At 44.2% G+C, this 25349-nt stretch overlaps 1 protein-coding gene across 1 annotated transcript in view; it reads right to left on the bottom strand.

Moving 5' to 3' along the window:
- Nucleotides 1–373: 373 nt before the first annotated feature.
- Nucleotides 374–25349, bottom strand: part of LOC311134191 (matrilin-4-like) — a gene marked incomplete at both ends in the record, with an annotated part of 42050 nt that continues 17074 nt past the window's right edge. The window contains 7 exons of the mRNA XM_084167802.1: nucleotides 374–432; nucleotides 3523–3627; nucleotides 4004–4156; nucleotides 4421–4825; nucleotides 6040–6162; nucleotides 7001–7123; nucleotides 23932–24054. Coding sequence (XP_084023928.1) covers nucleotides 374–432; nucleotides 3523–3627; nucleotides 4004–4156; nucleotides 4421–4825; nucleotides 6040–6162; nucleotides 7001–7123; nucleotides 23932–24054 — 1091 coding nt within the window. The remainder of the gene's footprint in view (nucleotides 433–3522; nucleotides 3628–4003; nucleotides 4157–4420; nucleotides 4826–6039; nucleotides 6163–7000; nucleotides 7124–23931; nucleotides 24055–25349) is intronic.

Raw genomic sequence — 25349 nt, 5'->3', positions numbered from 1 at the left:
ATCACATTTAACAAACCATAATAAACAGATCAAGTATAAATAGGGCACAGAGAAAAACTGGTATCTGGTGTGTGAATGGAAAAATACTGTGTTTAAGTTATAAGCAATGGCTGTACTTTCTAGTTGCCTGTGCTTACATCTAGAGTAAGTAGTGTGCCAACTGTTCCTATTGATGTGCTTGACATTACTTAAGTCCAGTGAATGTGCACATTCATGCTCTGATACGAGATACTGTACATGAAATATTGTTTTGGGTAATTTACATCATGGAAATTCAATAGGACTTGTTTTTCCCCGTTACATTCTTGACAGGAAGAGTGCTCTATACTCAATGCATCTCCACATCCTTGTTGGGTTACATGGATGACACCCCTCATTTTCGTGACAGCAGCTGGTTCTCCAAGTGCTCCAATCGAGCAGTCATCCCTGCCAGTAGAAAAGGGTTAAGGAAATATACACATAATTCAATTTTATGGTCAAATGGGCTGTACGAATTAAGTTGGGCTGAGTTAAATGTTGAATTGAATGATATTGTGGTCAGTAGTAGAATAATCGGATGGTATTATAATGGGATTCATTTTGGTCCGAATCCTAACTTGAAATGTGTGCACTAAACTTGGACTTTGGCATAAATCATGCATTGATGTTGACGGGAAGATCTGTGCAAAAACTTGAGTTACACACACTGACGTAATGGGCCAACAGTATATCACTTAAATGCATATATATTAAGAACCTAAGGTACATTGCCTTCGGAAAGTATTCAGACCCCTTGACTTTTTCCACATTCTGTTAGGTTACAGCCTTATTCTAAAATGTATTAAATAGTTTTTTCCCCTCATCAATCTACACACAATACCCCATAATGACAAAGCCAAAACAGTTTTTTAGAAATGTTTGCTAATTTATACAAAAACAAAAAACTGAAATATCACATTTACATAAGTATTCAGACACTGTACTCAGTACTTTGTTGAAGCACCTTTGGCAGCGATTACAGCCTCGACTCTTTTTGGGTATGACGCTACAAGCTTGGCACACCTGTATTTGGGGAGTTTCTCCCATTCTTCTCTGCAGATCCTCTCAGCTCTGTCAGGTTGGATGGGGAGCGTTGCTGCACAGCTATTTTCAGGTCTCTCCAGAGATGTTCTAGTCCGGGCTCTGGCTGGGCCACTCAAGGATATTCAGAGACTTGTCCCGAAGCCACTCCTGCGTTGTCTTGGCTGTGTGCTTAGGGTCGTTGTCCTGTTGGAAGTTGAACCTTCACCCCAGTCTGAGGTCCTTCGTGCTCTGGTGCAGGTTTTCATCAAGGATCTCTCTATACTTTGCTCCATTCATCTTTGCCTCGATCCTTTCTAGTCTCCCAGTCCCTGCCGCTGCGTCATGCTGCCACCACCATGCTTCACCGTAGGGATGGTGCCAGGTTTCTTCCAGACGTGACTCTTGGCATTCAGGCCAAAGGGTTCAATCTTGGTTTCATCAGACCAAAGAATCTTGTTTCTTATGGTCTGAGAGACTTTAGGTACCTTTTGGCAAACTCCAAGCGGGCTGGCATGTGCCTTTTACTAGGAGTGGCCTCTGTCTGGTCACTCTACAATAAAGACTTGATTGGTGGAGTGCTGCAGAGATGGTTGTCTTTCTGGAAGGTTCTTCTAATCTCCACAGAGGAACTCTAGAGCTCTGTCAGAGTGACCATCGGGTTCTTGGTCACCTCCCTGACCTAGACCCTTCTCCCCTGATTGCTCAGTTTGGCCGGGCGGCCAGCTCTAGGAAGAGTCTTGGTTGTTCCAAACTTCTTTATTTAAGAATGATGGAGGCCACTGTGTTCTTGGGGACCTTCAATGCTGCAGACAATTTTTGGTACCCTTCGCCAGATCTGTGCCTCGACAAAATCTTGTCTCAGAGCTCTAAGGACAATTCCTTTGACCTCATGGCTTGGTTTTTGCTCTGACATGCAATGTCAACTGTGGGACCTTATATAGACAGGTGTGTGCCTTTCCAAATCATGTCCAATCAATCGAATTTACCACAGGTGGACTCCATTCAAGTTGTAGAAACATCTCAAGGATGATCAGTGGAAACAGGATGCACCTGAGCTCAATTTTGAGTCTCATAGCAAAGTGTCTGAATACTTATGTGAATAAGGTATTTCTGTTTTTTATTTTTAATAGATTTGCACAAATTTCTAAAAAACAGTTTGTGCTTTGTCATTATGGGGTATTGTGTGTAGATTGCTAAGGATGTTTTTTCCATTTTAGAATAAGGCTGTAATTTAACAAAATGTGGAAAAAGTCAAGGGGTCTGAATACTTTCCGAAAGCATTGTAACTACTGTATGGTTATAAAAACATTTTTTTTTATATATATACTGTATATAGACTTCATAAAGCATTTCGTTATAGTAATTGATATCACAAAACAGTAAAGTGTTAGGACAAAATAACAAGGTAGTATCTGAAAAATCTGGATCAATGGCCATCAGTAAATCTACTCATACTTGTTAATCAATAGGCTACACTTTATACTCTCTAATAACACTAGTGATACCTTCTGCACAAATGTCATAATAGGCTCTGCACAAAAAAGATGTCCTCCCAATGAAAAGTAGCCATGTGCATAATCAATCAAAAGATCGTTATGTGCTACCCAGTGCAATAGCATGATGGGGACTGACGTCGAATTCCACTGCAACAGAAGTGCCGTTGTAGGTCCTCATCACCTCTAACCGCTAAGCATTTACAAGACAAATAAACAATTGGTCTTAGAAACAAAAAAACGCTCTCAGACGTTGTCCTTTCAGATAGTGTTCCCTCTTTGGACAAATCTGTTTCTAGAGCCCTTGAGTAGACATTGATCCATTTTCCACAGTGATGAATTGGGGGCTAGTGAAAGATTTGGTATGTTATGCTTGAGTTAAAAGTGATAGTTTCCCATGAAGAACAGAACAGACATGGTCATGAATGTTACCTTTTACCGTTAATGAAAGTGATCAGAATCCAACACAAATGTACTGTATACAGATGAATTTAACCAAATCTTTCTTTTCATTTTGGGCCAATTCCCGGACACAGTTTAAGCCTAGTCCTGGACTAAATAGCTGAATGAAGAATCTCCATTGAAATAACATTTTCATCCAGGACTAAGCTTAATCTGTGTCCAGGAAACTGGACATTAACGTATAGATTGATGATTGTTTTGAGTATTCTTTATGCCCTTTGATGTCCAATCATGTTTAATATTGTCCAGAGAGCTAAACAATCATTTTACCAGAGATAACAAACACTGGTTGATTTTATGTTCAGGGCAATTTTCTGGCTTTGTGGGGGGAAGATTTTGGCAAGTGCAAAATCAAAGAAATAGACTAGAGGAACAGGCACCCTGACTAGTGTAAATGAACAATATTTGGGTGTGTGTTAGTTTTGCCTCAGCTGCGAGTGTGTACATAATTCATCATGCTACAACAGGTAAAGGACAAGCTACAAAGTTCACATTAAATGAACAGGAACTGTGTATAAAAGGATATGTTTCGTTGTCAGCTGCTCCAGATTGGTCATTGTGGCTTGCTGGAACTCAACCAGACTCTCACAGGCACATGGGTTTTTTACCTCAATCTCTCCCTGGCTCTCCTCTGAAAACACACATTCACATTTAAGTCATTTAGCAGACACTCTTATCCAGAGCGACTTACAGTAGTGAGTGCATACATTTTCATACTTTTTCCATACTGGTCCCACATGGGAATTGAACCCACAACCCTGGCGTTGCAAGCGCCATGCTCTACCAACTGAGCCACACGAAACCACACACACACAGTGAAAAAAAAACATTTCTATTTAATTCTATCACTTTCATAAGCTCTCCAAATTAAGAAATGTAAGGAGGTGTCTATTGTGTAAAAAGTATTTAACCTTATCCTCTCTATTATCTTTGCCTGACTCTAGATGGTGCTCTAAAATAACAAATTCTGACTGGTTGTGATTTGCTTTGATCATAGAATAGAGTACCTGCACAGATGTTGAGCTTGAGGTTCTCTGCTATCTGGTTGATGAAAGTGAAGTCAGTGGTATAAAAGAAGTGCTTGTCTAGTGGTTCCGAGGCAATCTCGCGCAGCTCATCCTCCACGGCCTTCCCAACGCCAACAGCATACATCGTGATACCTGGCACACAGGACAATGCAGTATCTCACTAAAGTGGTGGATGAAGTCCTGAATTGTATTTGATTGCAAGCATTGTTTTGTTGAAAGAGCTAGCCACACACCAAAGTAGTAAGTAGTAGGCTTTTACATTTCAAAACCATCTTATATGACTTCTCATTATAGAACGATAATCTCATCTTAACACTCTTGGTCCTATGTAAACATTACTGCAGGAGCTTTATAATAAATCAGGCAAATAAATATTACAGCCCCTGTGTCACCTACCTGCTTCTTTGGCTTTCTTGGCCCACTCGGTGATGTCGTCCTGAGAGCGGCCATCAGTGAAGACCAGGCCCACGCGAGGGACGTTCTTGCGGGCGCCCTCGGCCTCTGAGAAGCTGTTCTCCACCATGTGCTTGAGAGCCAGGCCCGTCATGGTGCCCTTCTCCATGTACTCCACGTTCATCACCGCCTTCTTGATGTCATCCGCCGTCTGGTACATGTTGAGGGCGAACTCGGTGCGCACGCGACTGGAGTATTGCACTAGGCCCACTCGTGTCCCATGCGCCGACACGTCCAGGGAGTCCACCACCTGGTTGACAAACTGCTTGACCAGCTCAAAGTTCTGGGGACGCACACTCTTGGAGCCGTCGATGAGGAGGACCAGGTCGATGTTGGCTGATCTGCAGGCTGGGTGGGACATGGGGGGAATCAGGGCACTTTTCATACAGTAACATGCCCTTGTTGCATTTACCATGCAAGGATTGTAGGTATTTCATAAAACACTGTGGGATTCATCAGAAACAACAGCTCCTTGGGCTGTATTATCTCTCGATGAAGAAAAAGCTTTTGAAAATGTATATAAGGAAAGACGTAGGAGGACTATTCGTACCAAACTATAAATTGTATTTCTAGGCGCTAGCATTTCGCCCAATCCTAAATTAGTTTAGACATGATTCTTCCACCCCCTGGCTGAGTATAGAGAGAAATATGTTGTCTCCTATTGCCCTGGAAGAGGTGGTCTTCACTGATATATCCCTTAAACAATGTAAACATCGCTTCGGTCCTATTATTGCTCACACAATTTCTATTGGCGCAAAACGGTATGCCCATGCTCCCTATTTCACAATAATGCCTTGTGATCTGGAGGGCAGTCTTTTGCATCCCCCCAATAGTCCAAATGTGGAATCAGTACCCTTGCCAATATCATGGACAGTAATGGTTTGAGAACATTCCAAGATTTGAAAGATACATACACATTATCAGTCAAATAATCGTTTATATATTTACAAAATAGGTCAGCTATGCTGGCCTATGGAGTCCCTTGGGAAACCCAACTACCGAACCACCCAATGATGGGATTTATAAATACATTATCTGGGATGGTGACATGTTGGCTGGGCGGGGTTGGGAGAATGAGATGGGAGGTTGGGGGTGGAGGCCCACTTCTTTTTGATTTTATTTTCCTGTTTATACTGAATATATTATTAATTAAACTCTGTATATATTTCTTAGTTTTTCTTCTTCTTTTGAGTGGTAGCCTGCAGGTAATGGATAATGTACCTATAACCTACCGAACAAAAAAACAAAACACATTTGGTATTTGTTTTTAAATAATACACTGTGGGATGTGCAGTTATTATGCATGTTACCAGGTACTTATTGTAAAAAAAGTATAATTCTCAATGACTTACCTGGCTAAATATTTTATTTAGGAAGAGGTTTTATTTGTAGGTTATGTAATTCCAGTTCTAGTCCTAGAGCACATTAGATATGATATTCTAGATACTACAGAGGGACAACTGAATAGTAGTAGTTGTATAGAGCCATTGCATCCTGGTGAACCACAGGAGTTGTAGAGGGTATTCATTATTGTACTCAGTGGGTGTGTGAAGTATGCTTACTTCCACAGCCTTTTCCATCCTCCGCCAGTAGCTGTGCCTCAGGGCAGATGCAGTAGTAGGATCCTGGGGTACTGACACACTGGTGCTCACAGCCATGCTCCACTGTGTTACACAGGTCAAGATCTGTGGACAACAAACACACATGGAGAGACTGACAAACTGAGGGGCAGTGGATGAGAAGTGTGTAGTGTCGTAGGTTATGTCCGGGATCAATGGAACGCCGTGGGGGATAGCACAAGGACACTGTCATTGGCAACCATTCAAAAAAGCTCATACTAACAAAGTGCACATTTATCAAATTTCGAAGAGGCTTACAATGCGGCAACTAAAATCCGATTTTGATAGGTTTGGCTGTTTCCGCTGCATAACATTTAGAAGTTGTCATTTTCGGGTGTAGAAAAATATTTGCTAAATGCTAACTTTTGTTCGGATAAGCTGGTAGCACAAGCTAGCCAGTAATTGCATTCTGTTACCAATGTAGTTAAAGATGAACTACATGGCTTAAAGGCAACTTAATGTTTTTTGATTGTGACCAACAGCACATATGTTTATATAAGAAACAGACCTGGGTTCAAATAGTATTTGTATTGTTTTGAATACTTTGGCTGCTTTTGATTGAGCTTACTTGGAGCACTTCAACCAATGACATAGTCCCAAAGGTGCAAACTGGCACTCCTGGCAGGCTCAATCAAACGCTAAAAATCTAAGAAAGAAAACACATACTATTTGAACTCAGGTCTGATCAGAAATTTCAACAAAATCCTGTTGTGTGCAAGTAATAAGGACAGAAAATATGTATTTTAATGGCGGATCTCAAGCTTGATAAATACAGAATAGTATGTAGATTTGTTGAGCTCGCAATGTTCACCACAAATCTCACCCAGCAGCCACCTCAAATACGCTGTTGTATACATCTACCCCTATGCATTCTACTGTTTGGTCTGATGATGGCCTCACTAACGTGTGCAGGTCTTTTTGCCAGCGTTGAGGGTGAATCCAATGTTGCAGTCACAGGTGAAGGCGCCTGGGGAAGCGATGCAGATCTGCTCACAGTCATGCTTCCCCTCAGCACACAGGTCTGTCACTGTGTGACAGAAAAAAAAACAGAGACACTCATGTCCAGGTTACACTTCACTAAGACGTATAATGCATTATCCTGCAGTCATTATAATCATGTATCACATTCTTATAATGTCTTAGTATCATCCCATAATGACCCAGGGTCACCAGGGATCACCACCTTGCCGTGGTCGAGTTGCTGAGATGCTGTCTGGAGCTTAAGCTCCTGGTAGGGGCTCACCCGTGGCGGTAAGGTCAGAGGTTACAGGCAAAGTGTGATCCAACAAAGACCTTAACTGCAGAGCAGGCAGAAGAGAATGGTCACAATGGTTGTAAAGGTGGAGGAAGACTGCAGTAGCGAGAGGTCCTCAATCGTCACGGGCTCCATGCCATTGGAGTTGCCAGTAGGATCACCTCTTCTTCAGAAACCAAACATTTTCATTTTGGAGCGTGGAACGTTCAAACTCTGATGAACAATGTGAACAGTGATCAACCTGAGAGATGAACTGCGATCATTCCAAGAGAACTGAGAAGATATTGGATTCACAGTGCTGCCCTCGCCAAAACCCAACTGGCAGATGAAGGGCAACTGAAGGAAGACAAAGGCAGCTACACCTTCTTCTGAAAAGGTAAACCAGCTGATTAACCAGGAATTCATAGGGTTTGGCTGGGACCACAACCATTGAAGAGGCACAATTGAAAAGCAAGGTACCGGCAATACCAACTAAAATGTAGTTCTTCTCCTAACCAAATGCAATACACTCTTCTGTCAGAAAAACTAATACAAAATATCCTGAAAAAGCTGCTGAAGGATGATGAATCAATCTAATCCCGGTGGAGAGAACTAATTACATTGTTTTGTTTACCTTTATTTGCTTCCTCTGTAAACGCTCTCATGGCCATGTGGTTGTTGCAAAGGATCATTAGTAACAGTTGATATTATTTAAAAAATGACATGTAGGCTTATTCAATCGTTATGGAGCAGAGCGCAGACCAAGCCGTAACAGTTTGAACCCGATGGAGACAATAGACGATGGTACTGTATAGCCTATACTGTACACTATTCTCCATATTATAATTCTATGTACACTGATCTTCCAACATTACCATGGGTTGTAGAACTGAATATCGCAACTTTCAGAATGAATCAAACCATTCAGGGACACCCTGATCTTTAAAATGGGGTAGGAGGCAGATTTGTGGGAAATACAAAGGCATTTCCCTCCTAAATACCACCAGGAAATTACTTACCTGCATGCTGGCCAACCGACTCCTACTCCTGTCAGAAGAAATCCCATAATCGCAGTGTGGTTTTCTCCCATCCAGAGGGAAAACAGACATGATTTTCAAAGCACAACAACAGCAAGGGAAATGATGGGCGCAAAAGCAACCATGTGGTCATTTTAGACTTAATATAAACTTTTGACTCTTAGTCTAGATACCTCTACCCGAGGTAGAACAAAACACAACCATGTTTTTTCGCATCTCTAATGTCTCCCGTTTATGAAATTGTCCCTGAGCTGGCAGACGAATTGTTCTTGCGTCTCTGTCTGCTTGAGGTAGCAGGTCTGTTAGGAAATGCCTTTGTCACACAATCTGGATAAGGGCATTTCTGTGCTGCGCCACAAATACTCTGAATGGGGAGATGGAGAAACTCTATTCGATTGGTATTATTATATTCCTCTTTCATTTACAAATCTCATGACTATGAGACGTGGCTGTATATAGGGGCATTTTTATTTTGCTGAGCCTGCTAGCTAGCCAGCTATCAATTGCTGTGAAGTCACCAAAATGATTTAAAATAATGATTGAGGTAGCTACACTATATATACAAAAGTATGTGGACACCCCTTCAAATTAGTGGATTCGGCTATTTCAGCCACACCCGTTGCTGACAGGTCGTGGTCAAAAGTTTTGAGAATGACACAAATACAAATTTTCACAAAGTCTGCTGCCTCAGTTTTGATGATGGCAATTTGCATATACTCCAGAATGTTATGAAGAGTGATCAGATGAATTGCAATTAATAGCAAAGTCCCTCTTTGCCATGAAAATGAACTTAATCCCCAAAAAACATTTCCACTGCATTTCAGCCCTGCCACAAAAAGACCATCTGCCATCATGTCAGTGATTCTCTCATTAACACAGATGAGAGTGTTGACGAGGACAAGGCTGGAGATCACTCATGCTGATTGTGTTATGTGGGCAGCTTGTCTCTCCCTTTTCTGTTTCCCTTCCTCCTTGTTTTGTCCCCTCTTTGTCTGTTGTATCTGTATGTGTGTTTGTCCCCATTATGTTGGTGCGTCTGCCGGTGTGTGTCTGGAGTGGATCGGGGGGCGTGCTCAGGATCTGCCTCTCCTGTGCAGCTGCGGGTTGTTTCCAGTGATTCCTGCCTACGCAGCTGCATCCTATTCTCTCATCAACCTGCACTACTAATTCCTGGGCATGGCTCTCCACCGGCGCCAGATCGTTGTTCTTACTTGAGCGGTAACTTGGCTCACCAGTAGAGTTAAATTGTCTTTGTCTTCAGCCTGGCTCTTTACTCTCCTTAACCTGTCGTTTGTTTTGTCTTCAGTTCAGACATACCTCCCAACCTGCCTGCCTGCCTGCCTGCCTGCCTGCCTGCCTCAGCCTCTCCTTCCTCCGGAGCCGACTAGCCCACTCTGTTCCTTTTCTTCAGTTGTTTTTGGACTAAGACAAATTGAACTTTTATTAAAATAATTTTTGTTTCTTCCACTCCCTTAGTCGTGGTTTGTTTCTCTGAGTGCTGGGTTTAACCAAAGCTTAACAGAACGATCTGGCCCTGGACCCAACAGAGAAACAGCACGGGGCAAACAAAGACAGCTTCCAACAAGCTATCCAGGCTCAAGGAACGTTGCTAGGACAGCATGACCAATTGATTCGGACTCTTTTGGAAAATAATCATCAACTACTGAACCAGGTGACTCAGTTAACAACACAAGTCTCTAAATTGTCTGTTATCAGTTCTCCATCTCTCTCTGACCCCCAGTTTGCTGCACCCCAAGTTGTTTCCTCTGACATTATGCAGGCTTCGTTCCATCGGGAACCCCCTGTCACGTCGCCTGAACCGTTCAATGGAGAATTGGACAAGTGCCGGGGATTTTTGCTTCAGTGTGACTTGATTTTTCGGCAGAGACCACTGTCGTTTTCTACTGATTCCTCTAAGGTACATTATGTTCTGGGGCTGTTAAGAGGGAGAGCTCTGGTTTGGCCTGAGGCTGTGTGCTCAAATCAAACTTTGACTGGATTGAATTTTGCTGATTTTTCTGCTAAATTGAAGACTGTTTTTGACCATCCTGTCCATGTGGGTAATTCCTCCAAGATACTTTTTAATTTGAGGCAGGGTTCTAACAGTGTGGCTGAGTACTCTATTGAGTTCTGGACTTTGGCAGCGGACTCCAAGTGGAACAATGTGGCACTTCAAGGAGCATTTCTAAACGGTTTGAATGAAGCCATTAAGGATGAACTGGCTGCTCGTGACGAGCCACATGATTTACATTCTCTCGTTTCCCTGTCCATTAAGCTAGACAACCGGTTGCGGGAGAGGCATCGGGAGAGAGGCGGTCGGCCACATCTAGGAGGACGAGTTCCCCAGCCTTCAACCACTCGAGTCTCGACTCCCCGGAGCCGGCAGCTTCTTGTTCCTGATCCCATCCCGAGCACAGAGGAGGAACCAATGCAAGTGGGTCGAGCTCGACTACCTCCAGCAGAGCGGCAACGGCGCCTCCAGGCGGGTGAATGCCTGTACTGTGGAGACGCCACACACATTCTGGCTACATGCCCTAAGCGACCAAAAGACAAGGCTCGCTCGTAACGGTGGGTCTACTTGCGAGCCCAGAGTTAGATCCTGAACCCATCATTCCCCGATTACAAGTACCTGTAACCTTACGTTTCCAGAGTCATTCCCTGCCACTCTCAGCTCTCATAGACTCAGGTGCAGAAGACAACTTTATTAGCCACCAGTTCGTTACACAAGCTCGTATCCCCGTGGAGCCACTACCTACCCCCATTCGAGTCACAGCCCTTGATGGGCGCCTCCTCGCGGAGATAACTCATCAAACCACCCCCGTTTCCCTAGTGATTTCTGGCAATCATTGTGAAAGCATTCAGTTAAGAGTTATGTCTGGCTCAGCTACCCCCCTAATCCTTGGCTTCTCCTGGTTGGCTCTTCACAACCCACAAATTGATTGGACACGTCACACCATTCTCAGTTGGAGCACTAACTGCCATTCAGAGTGCCTTAGGTCAGCGGTTCCCCCCACTAAGTGTAACCCAACTCATCCCTCAGCTCCTCCCGATCTGTCATCTGTCCCCAAAGAATACCATGACTTAGCTGAGGTTTTCAGTAAGGACAAGGCTCTGTCTCTACCACCACATAGGCCTTATGATTGCCCTATTGAACTGCTTCCTGGTGCTCCCTTGCCCTCTAGTCGCTTATACAATCTGTCCCGACCGGAAAGAGAGGCAATGGAGCAGTATATTGGTGATTCTCGGGCATAATCCGTCCCTCGTCGTCTCCTTTGGGTGCAGGTTTCTTTTTAGTTGAAAAGAAAGACAAGTCATTACGCCCCTGTATCGATTTCAGGGGTTTAAACAACATAACTGTTAAAAACAAGTATCCCCTTCCACTCATCAACTCAGCTTTTGAACCTCTGCATGGCGCCACAGTTTTCTCCAAGCTCGACCTCAGGAACGCTTATCACCTTGTCAGAATCCGAAAGGGAGATGAGTGGAAAACCGCTTTCAACACTCCACTGGGGCATTTTGAGTATTTGGTCATGCTCTTTGAGCTCTCAAACGCCCCTGCTGTATTCCAAGCCATGGTGAACGATGTTCTTAGGGATTTTTTGAACCGTTTTGTCTTTGTATACCTGGATGATATTCTTGTTTTTTCCAAGTCACCCGAGGAGCATGAGTCACACGTCCGTCAAGTCCTTCAACGGCTCTTGGAGAATAAGCTGTACATCAAAGCAGAAAAGTGTGAGTTCCACAAACAGTCTACATCGTTCCTTGGTTTCATCATTGAGAGCGGGCAGGTGAAGGCGGACCCCGAGAAGATCCGGGCAGTGACGGAATGGCCCACACCCACCACCCGTAAGCAACTTCAATGATTTTTGGGCTTTGCTAACTTCTACCGTAGATTCATTAAGGGTTTTAGTAAAGTGGTGGCACCCCTTACTAGACTCACATCCCCAAAAGTCCCTTTTCTGTGGTCCCCTGAGGCGGAGCAGGCGGTAGGGGTTTTGAAGGAACTGTTTTCCACCTCCCCCGTGTTGATACACCCCAATACCTCTCTGCAGTTTATTGTGGAGGTGGACGCGTCTGATTCAGGTGTGGGAGCAGTCCTCTCCCAGCGCTCCCCCACTGACCAAAAGCTTCACCCCTGTGCTTTTTTTTCCAAGAAATTGTCACCCACAGAACGGAATTACGACGTTGGAAACCGGGAACTGCTGGCGGTCAAGCTAGCACTGGAAGAATGGCGGCACTGGCTGGATGGAGCTGAACTGCTGTTTGTGGTCTGGACAGACCACAAAAACTTGGCTTACATCCAAGCCACTAAGAGACTCAACTCACGCCAAGCCAGATGGGCCCTGTTTTTTAGTAGGTTTAACTTTATTCTAACATACAGACCGGGGTCAAGAAATGTTAAACCAGATGCTTTGTCCCGCCAGTTTGCTGACCCTTCGGAGACCAGCGAGCCTGAGGCAGTCCTACCTTCCTCATGCGTCGTGGCGGCAGTACAGTGGGAGATCGAGTCTCTTGTGAAGACTGCACTTGCCACGGACCCGGGACCGGGTGATGGACCTCCCAACCTACTCTTTGTTCCCGAGACGGTCCGGTCTCAGGTGTTGCAGTGGATTCACACCTCCCGTTTTGCTGGTCACCCTGGGATGAGACGCACGTTGACGCTGCTTAAGAGATATTTTTGGTGGCCTTCAATGGAAACTGACGTTCGGGCTTTTGTGGCAGCCTGTTCAACCTGTGCTTGGGGCAAAGCCTCCCATCAGTCCCCTTCGGGGCTGCTGCTACCCCTCCCAGTTCCCAGCCGTCCCTGGTCCCACATAGCCATGGATTTTGTCACCGGCCTACCCAAGTCTGAAGGTAATGATACTATACTTACCATTGTGGACAGATTCTCTAAATCTGTTCACTATATAGCATTACCAAAATTACCGTCTGCCAGTGAGACAGCGGACCTCCTAGTCCAACATGTATTCCGTCCCCATGGAATACCTGTGGACATCGTATCTGATAGAGGCCCACAGTTTACTTCCCGTGTTTGGAAGGTTTTCTGTTCTGCTTTGGGTGCTTCCGTTAGTCTGTCCTCAGGGTTTCATCCCCAGACCAACGGTCAAACAGAAAGAGCCAATCAAGACCTCGAAGCAACCCTTCGTTGTGTGGCTGCTCAACATCCATCATCCTGGGCCAAACATCTGCCTTGGATAGAGTACGCCCACAACTCCCTCACCACCTCTGCCACCGGCCTTTCACCCTTCGAAGTAACCATGGGTTATCAACCCCCTCTGTTTCCTGCTCAGGAGAAGGAATTGGCTGTTCCTTCGGTTCAGGAGAACCTCCGCCGCTGCCAGAGTGTGGAGCGACGCTCGGGAAGCGTTGCTTCGGACCACCGACAGGAACAAGACGACAGCGGATAGGAGCAGGACTCCCGCACCTGTGTTTCATCCTGGTCAAGAAGTTTGGCTGTCATCAAAGAACGTACCTCTTCGTACCAAATCACGCAAGCTGTCTGCTCGGTACCTGGGTCCGTTTGTGGTGGAGTCCATCGTTAACCCCGCTGCGGTTCGTTTGAAGTTGCCTTCAGCCATGAAGATACACCCTACTTTCCACGTCTCCCAACTGAAACCTGTGTCCTCCAGCCTTTTGTGTCCGCCGGCAGATCCACCTCCACCTGTTCGCCTCATTGACGACCATCCGGCCTACACCGTCAGTAGGCTCCTGGACTCTCGGAGGCGGGGTAGGGGTCTCCAATACCTAGTCGATTGGGAAGGTTATGGACCTGAGGAGAGGTCTTGGGTCCCTAAGCGTTTTGTGTTGGATCCTCAGCTGATCACGGACTTCCATCACGACAACCCTGACAGGCCTGGTGGGTCGCCAGGTGGCGACCATTGAGGGGGGGGGTACTGTTATGTGGGCAGCTTGTCTCTCCCTTTTCTGTTTCCCTTCCTCCTTGTTTTGTCCCCTCTTTGTCTGTTGTATCTGTATGTGTGTTTGTCCCCATTATGTTGGTGCGTCTGCCGGTGTGTGTCTGGAGTGGATCGGGGGGCGTGCTCAGGATCTGCCTCTCCTGTGCAGCTGCGGTTTGTTTCCAGTGATTCCTGCCTACGCAGCTGCATCCTATTCTCTCATCAACCTGCACTACTAATTCCTGGGCATGGCTCTCCACCGGCGCCAGATCGTTGTTCTTACTTGAGCGGTAACTTGGCTCACCAGTAGAGTTAAATTGTCTTTGTCTTCAGCCTGGCTCTTTACTCTCCTTAACCTGTCGTTTGTTTTGTCTTCAGTTCAGACATGCCTGCCTTCCTGCCTGCCTGCCTGCCTCAGCCTCTCCTTCCTCCGGAGCCGACTAGCCCACTCTGTTCCTTTTCTTCAGTTGTTTTTGGACTAAGACAAATTGAACTTTTATTAAAATAATTTTTGTTTCTTCCACTCCCTTAGTCGTGTTTTGTTTCTCTGAGTGCTGGGTTTAACCATAGCTTAACAGATTGAGTTAGAATAACAGACTGGAAGCTTTAAAAGGAGGGTAGTGCTTGAAATCATTGTTCTTCCTCTGTTAACCATAGTTACCTGCAAGGAAACACGTGCCGTCATCATTGCTTTGCACAAAAAGGGCTTCACAGGCAAGGATATTGCTGCTAGTAAGATTGCACCTAAATCAACTATTTATCGGATCATCAAGAACTTCAAGGAGAGAGGTTCAATTGTTGTGAAGAAGGCGTCAGGGTGCCCAAGAAAGTCCAGCAAGCGCCAGGACCGTCTCCTAAAGTTGATTCAGCTGCGGGATCGGGGCACCACCAGTGCAGAGCTTGCTCAGGAATGGCAGCAGGCAGGTGTGAGTGCATCTGCACGCACAGTGAGGCGAAGACTTTTGGAGGATAGCCTGGTGTCAAGAAGGGCAACAAAGAAGCCACTTCTCTCCAGGAAAAACATCAGGGACAGACTGATAGTCTGCAAAAGGTACAGGGATTGGACTGCTGAGGACTGGGGTAAAGTCATTTTCTCTGATTTCTCCCCTTTCCGATTGTTTGGGGCATCCGGAAAACACCTTGTCCGGAGAAGACAAGGTGAGCACTAAAATCAGTCCTGTGTCATGCCAACAGTAAAGCATCCTGAGACCATTCATGTGTGGGGTTGCTTCTCAGCCAAGGGAGTGGGCTCACTCACAATTTTGCCTAAGAACACAGCCATGAATAAAGAATGGTACCAACACATCCTCAGAGAGCAACTTCTCCCAACCATCCAAGAACAGTTTGGTGACGACCAATGCCTTTTCCAGCATGATGGAGCACCTTGCCATAAGGCAAAAGTGATAACTAAGTGGCTTGGGGAACAAAACATCGACATTTTGGGTCCATGGCCAGGAAACTCCCCAGACCTTAATCCCATTGAGAACTTGTGGTTGATCCTCAAGAGGCGGGTGGACAAACAAATACAAATTCGGACAAACTCCAAGCCTTGATTATGCAAAAAATGGGCTGCCATCAGTCAGGATGTGGCCCAGAAGTTAATTGACAGCATGCCAGGGCAGATTGCAGAGGTCTTGAAAAAGAAGGGTCAACACTGCAAATATTGACTCTTTGCATAAACTGAATGTAATTGTCAATAAAAGCAAAATCGTCTGTCCTCGGTTGCAACACTCACTACCGAGTTCCAAACTGCCTTGGAAGCAACGTCAGAACTGTTTCATGAAATAGGTTTCCATGGCCAAGAAGCCGCACACAAGCCTAAGATCACCATGCGCAATGCCAAGTGTTGGCTGGAGTCGTGAATCACGCTTCACCATCTGGAAGTCCGATGGACGAATCTCGTTTTGGCGGATGCCAGGAGAACGCTACCTGCCCGAATGCATAGTGCCAACTGCAAAGTTTGGTGGAGGAGGAATAATGGTCTGGGGTTGTTTTTCATGGTTCGGGATAGGCCCCTTAGTTCCCAGAAGGGAAATATTAACGCTACAGCATATAATGACATTCTAGACGATTCTGTGCTTCCAACTTTGTGGCAACAGTTTGGGGAAGGCCTTTTCCTGTTTCAGCATGATAATGCCCCCGTGCACAAAGCGAGGTCCATACAGAAATGGCTTGTCGAGATCGGTGTGGAAGAACTTGACTGGCCTGCACAGAGCCCTGACCTCAAACCCATCGAACACCTTTGGGTTGAATTGGAACGCCGACTGCGAGCCAGGCATAATCGCCCAACATCAGCGCCCAACCTCACTAATGCTCCTGTGGCTGAATGGAAATAAGTCCCTGCATCAATGTTCCAACATCTAGTGGAAAGCCTTCCCAGAAGAGTGGAGCCCATGATTTTGGAATGAGATGTTCAACTAGCAGGTGTCCACATACTTTTGGTCATGTAGTGTATATGCTCTGCTGTTGAAGATCTGGCACAAGAAGAACATCTCCACACTCAGGGACACTCTCATTACCATCTTTTAAAAGACATATTTGTGGGAAATACAGAGCCCTCTCCTTTCTGTACACCACCAGGAAAATACTTACACCAACACAAGCAAGGGGGGCCTTGTTTTTCAAATACAAACACTGAGAGGTTTCAACACCCAAAGAAAAAAAGTTGGTGATAACCAATCAGTGCAATCACTCAAAACGTATCACTAAAACTATTGTTAACATATCAACAGTTGACAGTCGGTACACAGTACCATGTGGTCTGGTGTAAGCCAGGCTAGCCATCAACTTCACAGGCCAACATTTGCATCAGGGAGTCCAAATGATGTACACAACAGCAGACTCTTTAACCTCAATAGATTGAGGTAAATAGCAAAGTCTCCACCGTATACAAGCTCCTACATCAGGGCCTAAACATAAAAAGACACATATCCTCCACCAGCCATCTACCGTCAAGACAACACCAGGCGAAAAATACACATTGACAATTCCACCCTTGCAAATGGGGATTACATTTCCTATGGTGAAAATATATCAATTATAATAAAAGCACTGTATGAATCTATCATCTTATTTGCGGTCCAAGAAAAACATTTATTTTATAAATGCATTTAATGCAATTCTACGTCATTTTACATGACTGGAGACAAGTATAATATTTTGTAATACCACAACAGAGCATGACAACGAATGCGGGCATGCTGCAGAACCGGAAATTGATTGATTTCTATACAGGCTATTGTTAAAAAGGAGGATAGTCTAAGTTTGGAACAGTGCTAAAGTTGTCTATCAACTGTAAAAATGTATCGCAACAGAACCAGTTACAACTGAAGTATCTGATCATCAATGAATTCGAGAAAAAGCCATTCATTGTTTAACACAGCAGCCACATATCATCAGGTTGGCCTATATGCACTTCTAAAAAAATTTGGGGGGGAAATATAATTTTCACATTTATTCTATTTCATTCCATGATCTTGTTGTTACAAAATAGATGTGTGTTGACTGTGATTAGGGCATTTGGAAAGTATTCAGACCCCTTCACTTTTTCCACATTTTGTTACGTTACAGCCTTATTCTAAAATGGATTAAATTCATTTTTTCCCTCATCAATCTACACACAATACCCCATAATGACAAAGCGAAAACAGTTTTTTTGACATTTTTGCAAATTTATTAAAAACAAAAACAGAAATACCTTATTTACATAAGTAACCAAGCCATGAGGTTGAAGGAATTGTCCGTAGAACTCTGAGACAGGATTATGTTGAGGCACAGATCTGGGAAAGGGTACCCCAACATTTCTGTTGCATTGAAGATCCCCGAGAACACAGTGGCCTCCGTCAATCTTAAATGGAAGAAGTTTAGTACCACCAAGACTCTTCCTAGAGCTGGCCGCTCGGCCAAACTGAGCAATCGGGGGAGAAGAGCCTCTGACAGAGTTCCAGAGTTCCTATGTGGGAATGGGAGAAACTTCCAGAAGGACAACCATCTCTGCAGCACTCCACCCATCAGGCCTTTATGGTAGAGTGGCCAGACGGAAGCCACTCCTTAGTAAAAGGCACATGACAGCCCGCTTGGAGTTTGCCAAAAGGCACCTAAAGGACTCTCAGACCATGAGAAACAAGATTCTCTGGTCTGATGAAACCAAGATTAAACTGAATGCCAAGCGTCATGTCTGGAGGAAACCAGGCACCGCTCATCACCTGGCCAATACCATCCCTACGGTGAAGCATGGTGGTGGCAGCAACATGCTGTGGGGATGTTTTTCAGCGGCAGGAACGAGGAGACTAGTCAGGAGCGAGAGAAAGATGAACGGAGCACAGTACAGAGAGATCCTTGATGAAAACCTGCTCCAGAGCGCTCAGGACCTCAGACTGGGGCGAAGGTACACCTTCCAACAGCACAACGACCCTAAGCCCACAGCCAAGACAACGCAGAAGTGGCTTCGGGACAAGTCTCTGAATGTCCTTGAGTGGCCCAGCCAGAGCCCGGACTAGAACCCGATCTAACATCTCTGGAGAGACCTGAAAATAGCTGTGCAGCGACGCTCCCCATCCAACCTGACAGAGCTTGAGAGGATCTGCAGAGAATGGGAGAAACTCCCCAAATACAGGTGTGCCAAGTTTGTAGCGTCATACCCCAGAAGACTCAAGGCTGTAATCGCTGCCAAAGGTGCTTCAACAAAGTACTGAGTAAACGGTCTGAATACTTAGGTATATGTGATATTTCCGGGGTTTTTTTTTTTCCGTGGCCCCTTAGGGTTCTGCCGAGGTACTGCAGGTGGTCCACGAAAATATATATGTTTTTTAAGTGAAACAAATAATTATATATATTTTCGTGGACCACATGCAGTACCTCGGCAGACCCCTACGGGGCCACGGACCCTAGGTTGAATACATTCATCAAATGCTATGCAAGAGCTCATATTTAGTTATCTTAATAGATGCAACATTACAATGACAGCATAGTGTCATCATTATGGTGCTTCTGCCAGTTAGTGATTATGCCAAAAGGGATGAAATGTTTTAGTACATTTTGAAAAATAACTGAACTAAATGACTATTGCCCGTAGCACTCACTTCTGTCATCATGAAGTGCTTTGAGAGACTAGTCAAGGATCATATCACCTCTACCTTACCTGCCACCCTAGAACCACTTCAATTTTCTTACCACCCCAATAGATCCACAGACGATGCAATCGCCACCACACCGCCCTATCCCATCTGTACTAGTGGAATACCTATGTAAGAATGCTTAGCTCAGCATTCAACACCATAGTACCCTCCAAGCTCATCATTAAGCTCGAGGCCCTGGGTCTGAACCTCGCCCTGTGAACCACTGCCCCCAGGTGGTAGGTAGGAAACCACTCCTCCACTTCGCGGATTCTCAACACTGGGGCCCCACAAGAGTGCGTGCTCAACCCCATCCTGTACTCCCTGTTCACCCATGACTGCGTGGCCAAGCACGTCTCCAACTCAATCATCAAGTTTGCAGCCAACACAACAGTAGTAGGCTTGATTACCAACAATGATGAGACAGCCTACAGGGAGGAGGTGAGGGCTCTGAGAGTGTGGTGCCAGGAAAATACCCTCTCACTCAACGTCAACAAAACAAAGGAGATGATCGTGGACTTCAGGAAACAGCAGAGGGAGCACACCCCTATCCACATCGACGGGACCGCAGTGGAGAAGGTGGAAAGCTTCAAGTTCCTCGGCGTACACATCACTGACAAACTGAAATGGTCCACCCACACAAACAGTGTGGTGAAGAAATTTGTCTTGGCACCTAAAACCCTTACAAACTTTTACAGACGCACAATTGAGAGCATCCTGTCGGGCTGTATCACTGCCTGGTACGGCAACTGCACCGCCCGCAACCACAGGGCTCTCCAGAGTGTGTTGCGGTCTGCCCAACGCATCACCGGGGGCAAACTACTAGCCCTCCAGGACACCTACAGCACCCAATGTCACAGGAAGGCCAAAAAGATCATCAAGGACAACAACCAACCGAGCCACTGCCTGTTCACCCCGCTATCATCCAGAAGGCAAGGTCAGTACAGGTGCATCAAAGCTGGGACCGAGAGACTGAAAAACAGCTTCCATCTCAAGGCCATCAGACTGTTAAATAGCCTTCACTAGTACATTAGAGGCTGATGCCTATATACATAGATTAGAAATCACTGGCCACATTAATAAATGGAACACTAGTCACTTTAATAACTGTCATGACTCTCTCCTTGGTGAGGATCAAAGATAGCCAGACCTCCCCTCTCTCCCACAGGAGAGGAGAAGGGGGTTGGGCCGGTTTTATGACTTAACAGCCGGTCATAAATAGTTTGCAGAAAAGGACACCTTTTGGTATCTAGTATGGAAAGAAAGAAATCTCTTTGTTACAGAGAGACTCTTGCCGCCTAAAAACTCCAACGTCAAAATATTGGACATTGGAACATTATTCCTAACCACCAAATGTTTGTAATGGTCAGTGGGGCTCTAAAGAATAATCATGTCATATTGTTTATTATTTTGTGATGTCATTAAGGATGGTATCAATAAATAATTGTAATTCGGAAAGTGTACATATTCTATCTATCAACTTTACATCTAAATGTTGTATAAAATATATGATTAAGTATGAGAGTATTTTGGTGAAGATAGGAATGTGAATTTAGTCTTCTAATTAGATAATAGTTTTTCATATCAACTATGCACAGTGACTAGCCACGCCCCGAGTGACATCAGAGATTGTGTGATCATAATGGAATGTCCCTTTTACCCAGAGGGCATAAAAAGCCTTGAAAAATAAATAAACCTTTAGACCAGAAAACGGGAGAGTGGCGACTGCACGTATAGAATGGTTAGAACATTAACATTAGACCAGGAAGCGTGGAGCTGTGGCTACACGGCTTAAAATGGTTAGACCAGAAAGACCAGAAAATGTCAGCGTGGCGACTGCACGTTTAGAATGGTTAGAACTTTGAATGAGAAAGACCAGTCGATGTGCAGCGGGAGCTGGATTTTACAAATGGTTGACACTCAACAGACCAGAAAACGTGAGACGGTATTCCATACATTTGAAATTTAGAAACTTTGAAACTCTCGATCTCTACATGAGAAGAAGAACACACACTAGACCTTATCACATCAGTCTGCAGCTGTACATGCAAAGTTGTCTAGAACTTTCACTAAAGACACGAGTTGGGAAGGACAATCCCTCTCAGACAACCGTTGGTACATCTGAAGTATCTATCTAACGAACACTCCAATCGAAGACACGCCGAGTTCAATTTTTCTCATTTTGTCTGTCATAGTTGACGTGTACCTATGATGAAAATTACAGGCCTCTCTCATCTTTTTAAGTGGGAGAACTTGCACAATTGGTGGCTGACTAAATACTTTTTTTCCCCACTGTATATATCTTCTAAGAGTTTAATTCGGGAGATGGTAACTCATTAAACAACTTCTTCCGTGGTGCCCCAAATTCCAAATGAGTTAATTGTTACATGATTCATTTAATCGAGTGACAATTAAACATAGTTAGTTGATTCGATAAATAACAGTCATCACATTAATGCAAGTCACGTCATGACATAATGTTTACATATCTTGCATTACTCATCTCAGATGTATATACTGTATTCTATACTATTCTACTGTATCTTAGTCTATGCCTCTCTGACATTGCTCGTCCATATTTGTATTAATATATTCTTAATTCCATTACTTTACTTAGATTTGTGTGTATTGGGTACAGTGAGGGAAAAAAGTATTTAACCCCCTGCTGATTTTGTACGTTTGCCCACTGACAAAGACATGATCAGTCTATAATTTTAATGGTAGGTTTATTTGAACAGTGAGAGACAGAATAACAACAAAACATTTCAGAAAAACGCATGTTAAAAATGTTATAAATTGATTTGCTTTTTAATGAGGGAAATAAGTATTTGACCCCCTCTCAATCAGAAAGATTTCTGGCTTCCAGGTGTCTTTTATACAGGTAACGAGCTGAGATTAGGATGTTATAAATTGATTTGCATTTAAATGAGGGAAATAAGTATTTGACCCCTCTGCAAAACATGACTTAGTACTTGGTGGAAAAACCCTTGTTGGCCATCACAGAGGTCAGACGTTTCTTGAAGTTGGCCACCAGGTTTGCACACATCTCAGGAGGGATTTTGTCCCACTCCTCTTTGCAGATCTTCTCCAAGTCATTAAGGTTTCGAGCCTGACGTTTGGCAACTCGAACCTTCAGCTCCCTCCACAGATTTTCTATGGGATTAAGGTCTGGAGACTGGCTAGGCCACTCCAGGACCTTAATGTGCTTCTTCTTGAGCCACTCCTTTGTTGCCTTGGCCGTGTGTTTTGGGTCATGCTGGAATACCCACCCACGACCCATTTTCAATGCCCTGGCTGAGGGAAGGAGGTTCTCACCCAAGATTTAACGGTACATGGCCCCGTCCATCGTCCTTTTGATACGGTGAAGTTGTCCTGTCCCCTTAGCAGAAAACACCCCCAAAGCATAATGTTTCCACCTCCATGTTTGACGGTGGGGATGATGTTCTTGGGGTCATAGGCAGCATTCCTCCTCCTCCAAACACGGCGAGTTGAGTTGATGCCAAAGAGCTCGATTTTGGTCTCATCTGACCACAACACTTTCACCCAGTTCTCCTCTGAATCATTCAGATGTTCATTGGCAAACTTCAGACGGCCCTGTATATGTGCTTTCTTGAGCAGGGGGACCTTGCGGGCTTCAGGATTTCAGTCCTTCACGGCGTAGTGTGTTACCAATTGTTTTCTTGGTGACTATGGTCCCAGCTGCCTTGAGATCATTGACAAGATCCTCCTGTGTAGTTCTGGGCTGATTCCTCACCGTTTTCATGATCATTGCAACTCCACGAGGAGAGATCTTGCATGGAGCCCCAGGCCGAGGGAGATTGACAGTCTTTTGTGTTTCTTCCATTTGCGAATAATCGCACCAACTGTTGTCACCTTCTCACCAAGCTGCTTGGCGATGGTCTTGTAGCACATTCCAGCCTTGTGTAGGTCTACAATCTTGTCCCTGACATCCTTGGAGAGCTCTTTGGTCTTGGCCATGGTGGAGAGTTTGGAATCTGATTGATTAATTGCTTCTGTGGACAGGTGTCTTTTATACAGGTAACAAGCTGAGATTAGGAGCACTCCCTTTAAGAGTGTGCTCCTAATCTCAGCTCGTTGCCTGTATAAAAGACACCTGGGAGCCAGAAATCTTTCTGATTGAGAGGGGGTCAAATACTTATTTTCCCACATTTTTGACATGCGTTTTTCTGGATTTTTTGTTGTTATTCTGTCTCTCACTGTTCAAATAAACCTACCATTAAAATGATAGACTGATCATGTCTTTGTCAGTGGGCAAACGTACAAAATCAGCAGGGGATCAAATACTTTTTTCCCTCACTGTATAGTCAAAGTTAATCGTTACCAATAATTTTGATTGATTGATTGACATTTTAGCACAGATTTTCACTATTCATATTTTAAAGGCGGGTTTCGGGCTTGATCAATATGGAACAGTATGTAGATTTGTTGTGCTCGCAATGATCACCGCAAACCTTACCAAGCAGCCGGCTTAAATAAGCTGTTGGATAAATCTGCTCCTAGCTAAATCCATTCAACTATTTGGCCTCACTAACTTGTGCATGTCTTCTTGTCGTTGTTGAGAGTGTAGCCAGCATTGCAGTTGCAGGTGAAGACGCCTGGCGAGGCAATACAGATCTGCTCACAGTCATGCTTCCCCTCAGCACACAGGTCCATCACTGTGTATCATAGAAAACAGAGACACTGATTACTGCATTGCTGTGGTTTCATGTACAGATTACACTTCACTAAGGCACACACATATTATGCATTATCATGCAGTTATTGTAAGCAGTTATGACAGTCTTAAAATGTCTTATCATTCCATAATGATCCTGAGGTAAAATATTTTGAGTCGTGGTGAAAAATTGCCAAATTGCGTTGACAGTAAAACAGTATGAGCTCATACATACTTATAACTAGTAATCATGTATTATGCATGTGCACCTTAGGTGAAGTGACCCATTTACTTTATACTGGCAGTCCAGCTTACTACTAATGGCAGATCATCCCAACCATCTTGAACGTTATGCAGATTTGAGGATCAGCTGAGAAAAATATTCCGTCAGTCTGTCTAATGTACTTTCTGACTGTTTTCCATGTGAGTTATTGTATTACCAATGATGTGTAGATGTGTATAGCACATAATTGTAGACACGTCTGGCACAAATAAATAACGTCCAGAACAGTACAAAAGTGTTGGAGATACTTGCATACATTTCTGTGCGTATGCATGCGTGCATGTGATGGACCAATTGGAGGAATAACCAATACACTTTTTTTGGCAGATGTATGATGATGTAATAAATGAATAAAGGCTTTGATATTACGTTTGGCGGTATAGTCATCCATGGATGTGGCCTGGGGAAAATATAAGGTTTCACTTCATGGGACCTATCTGTCAAAGAGTAGTTTGATCTTGAGACCTTCTTGAGTATTCTTAGGTAAGTGACCATATCCAGTTGAGTCCAGTGGAATTTATTAAGTTAGAAAACTCAATGAAAGTGAATTGGATAACAAAGGTTTAGCTGGAGAGCTTTTTCATTTGTTTGTTTTTAAGTAGAGAGGAGTAACTACTGTAGGTCATACCACTTATTAAGCTAGTGTTTATTAATCTAGTGTTGGTTCAGAACATACGGCACATTAAGATGTATGGACTACCTGTAACAGTACACACAGATAATGGTCACCACTTTTTACATCCAAATTAGAGTAATTATTTTCCCCATGTAAAATAGCTGTACACCCAAATGGCTATGTGTAGACTCGTGTAAAAAAAAGTTTTTGGTCAATTAATCTTACATAGACTTCAGTATTTGGCTTAAATAGTTGTTTCTATTTGTCCGTTTCCGCTGAAGCGGACCTTTGGCTTTATGAAGATTCAAGCCTCTTAAAGGCCCAGTGCAGTCAAAAACGTGATTTTCCTGTGCTTTATATATATTTCCACAATATGAGGTTGGAATAATACTGTGAA

Source organism: Coregonus lavaretus (genome assembly GCF_964263955.1).
Source record: "Coregonus lavaretus genome assembly, chromosome: 8".
Taxonomy (NCBI): Eukaryota; Metazoa; Chordata; class Actinopteri; order Salmoniformes; family Salmonidae; genus Coregonus; species Coregonus lavaretus.
The sequence above is the reverse complement of the archived record's forward strand: the minus strand, read 5'-3'. Positions and strand labels throughout refer to the sequence as shown.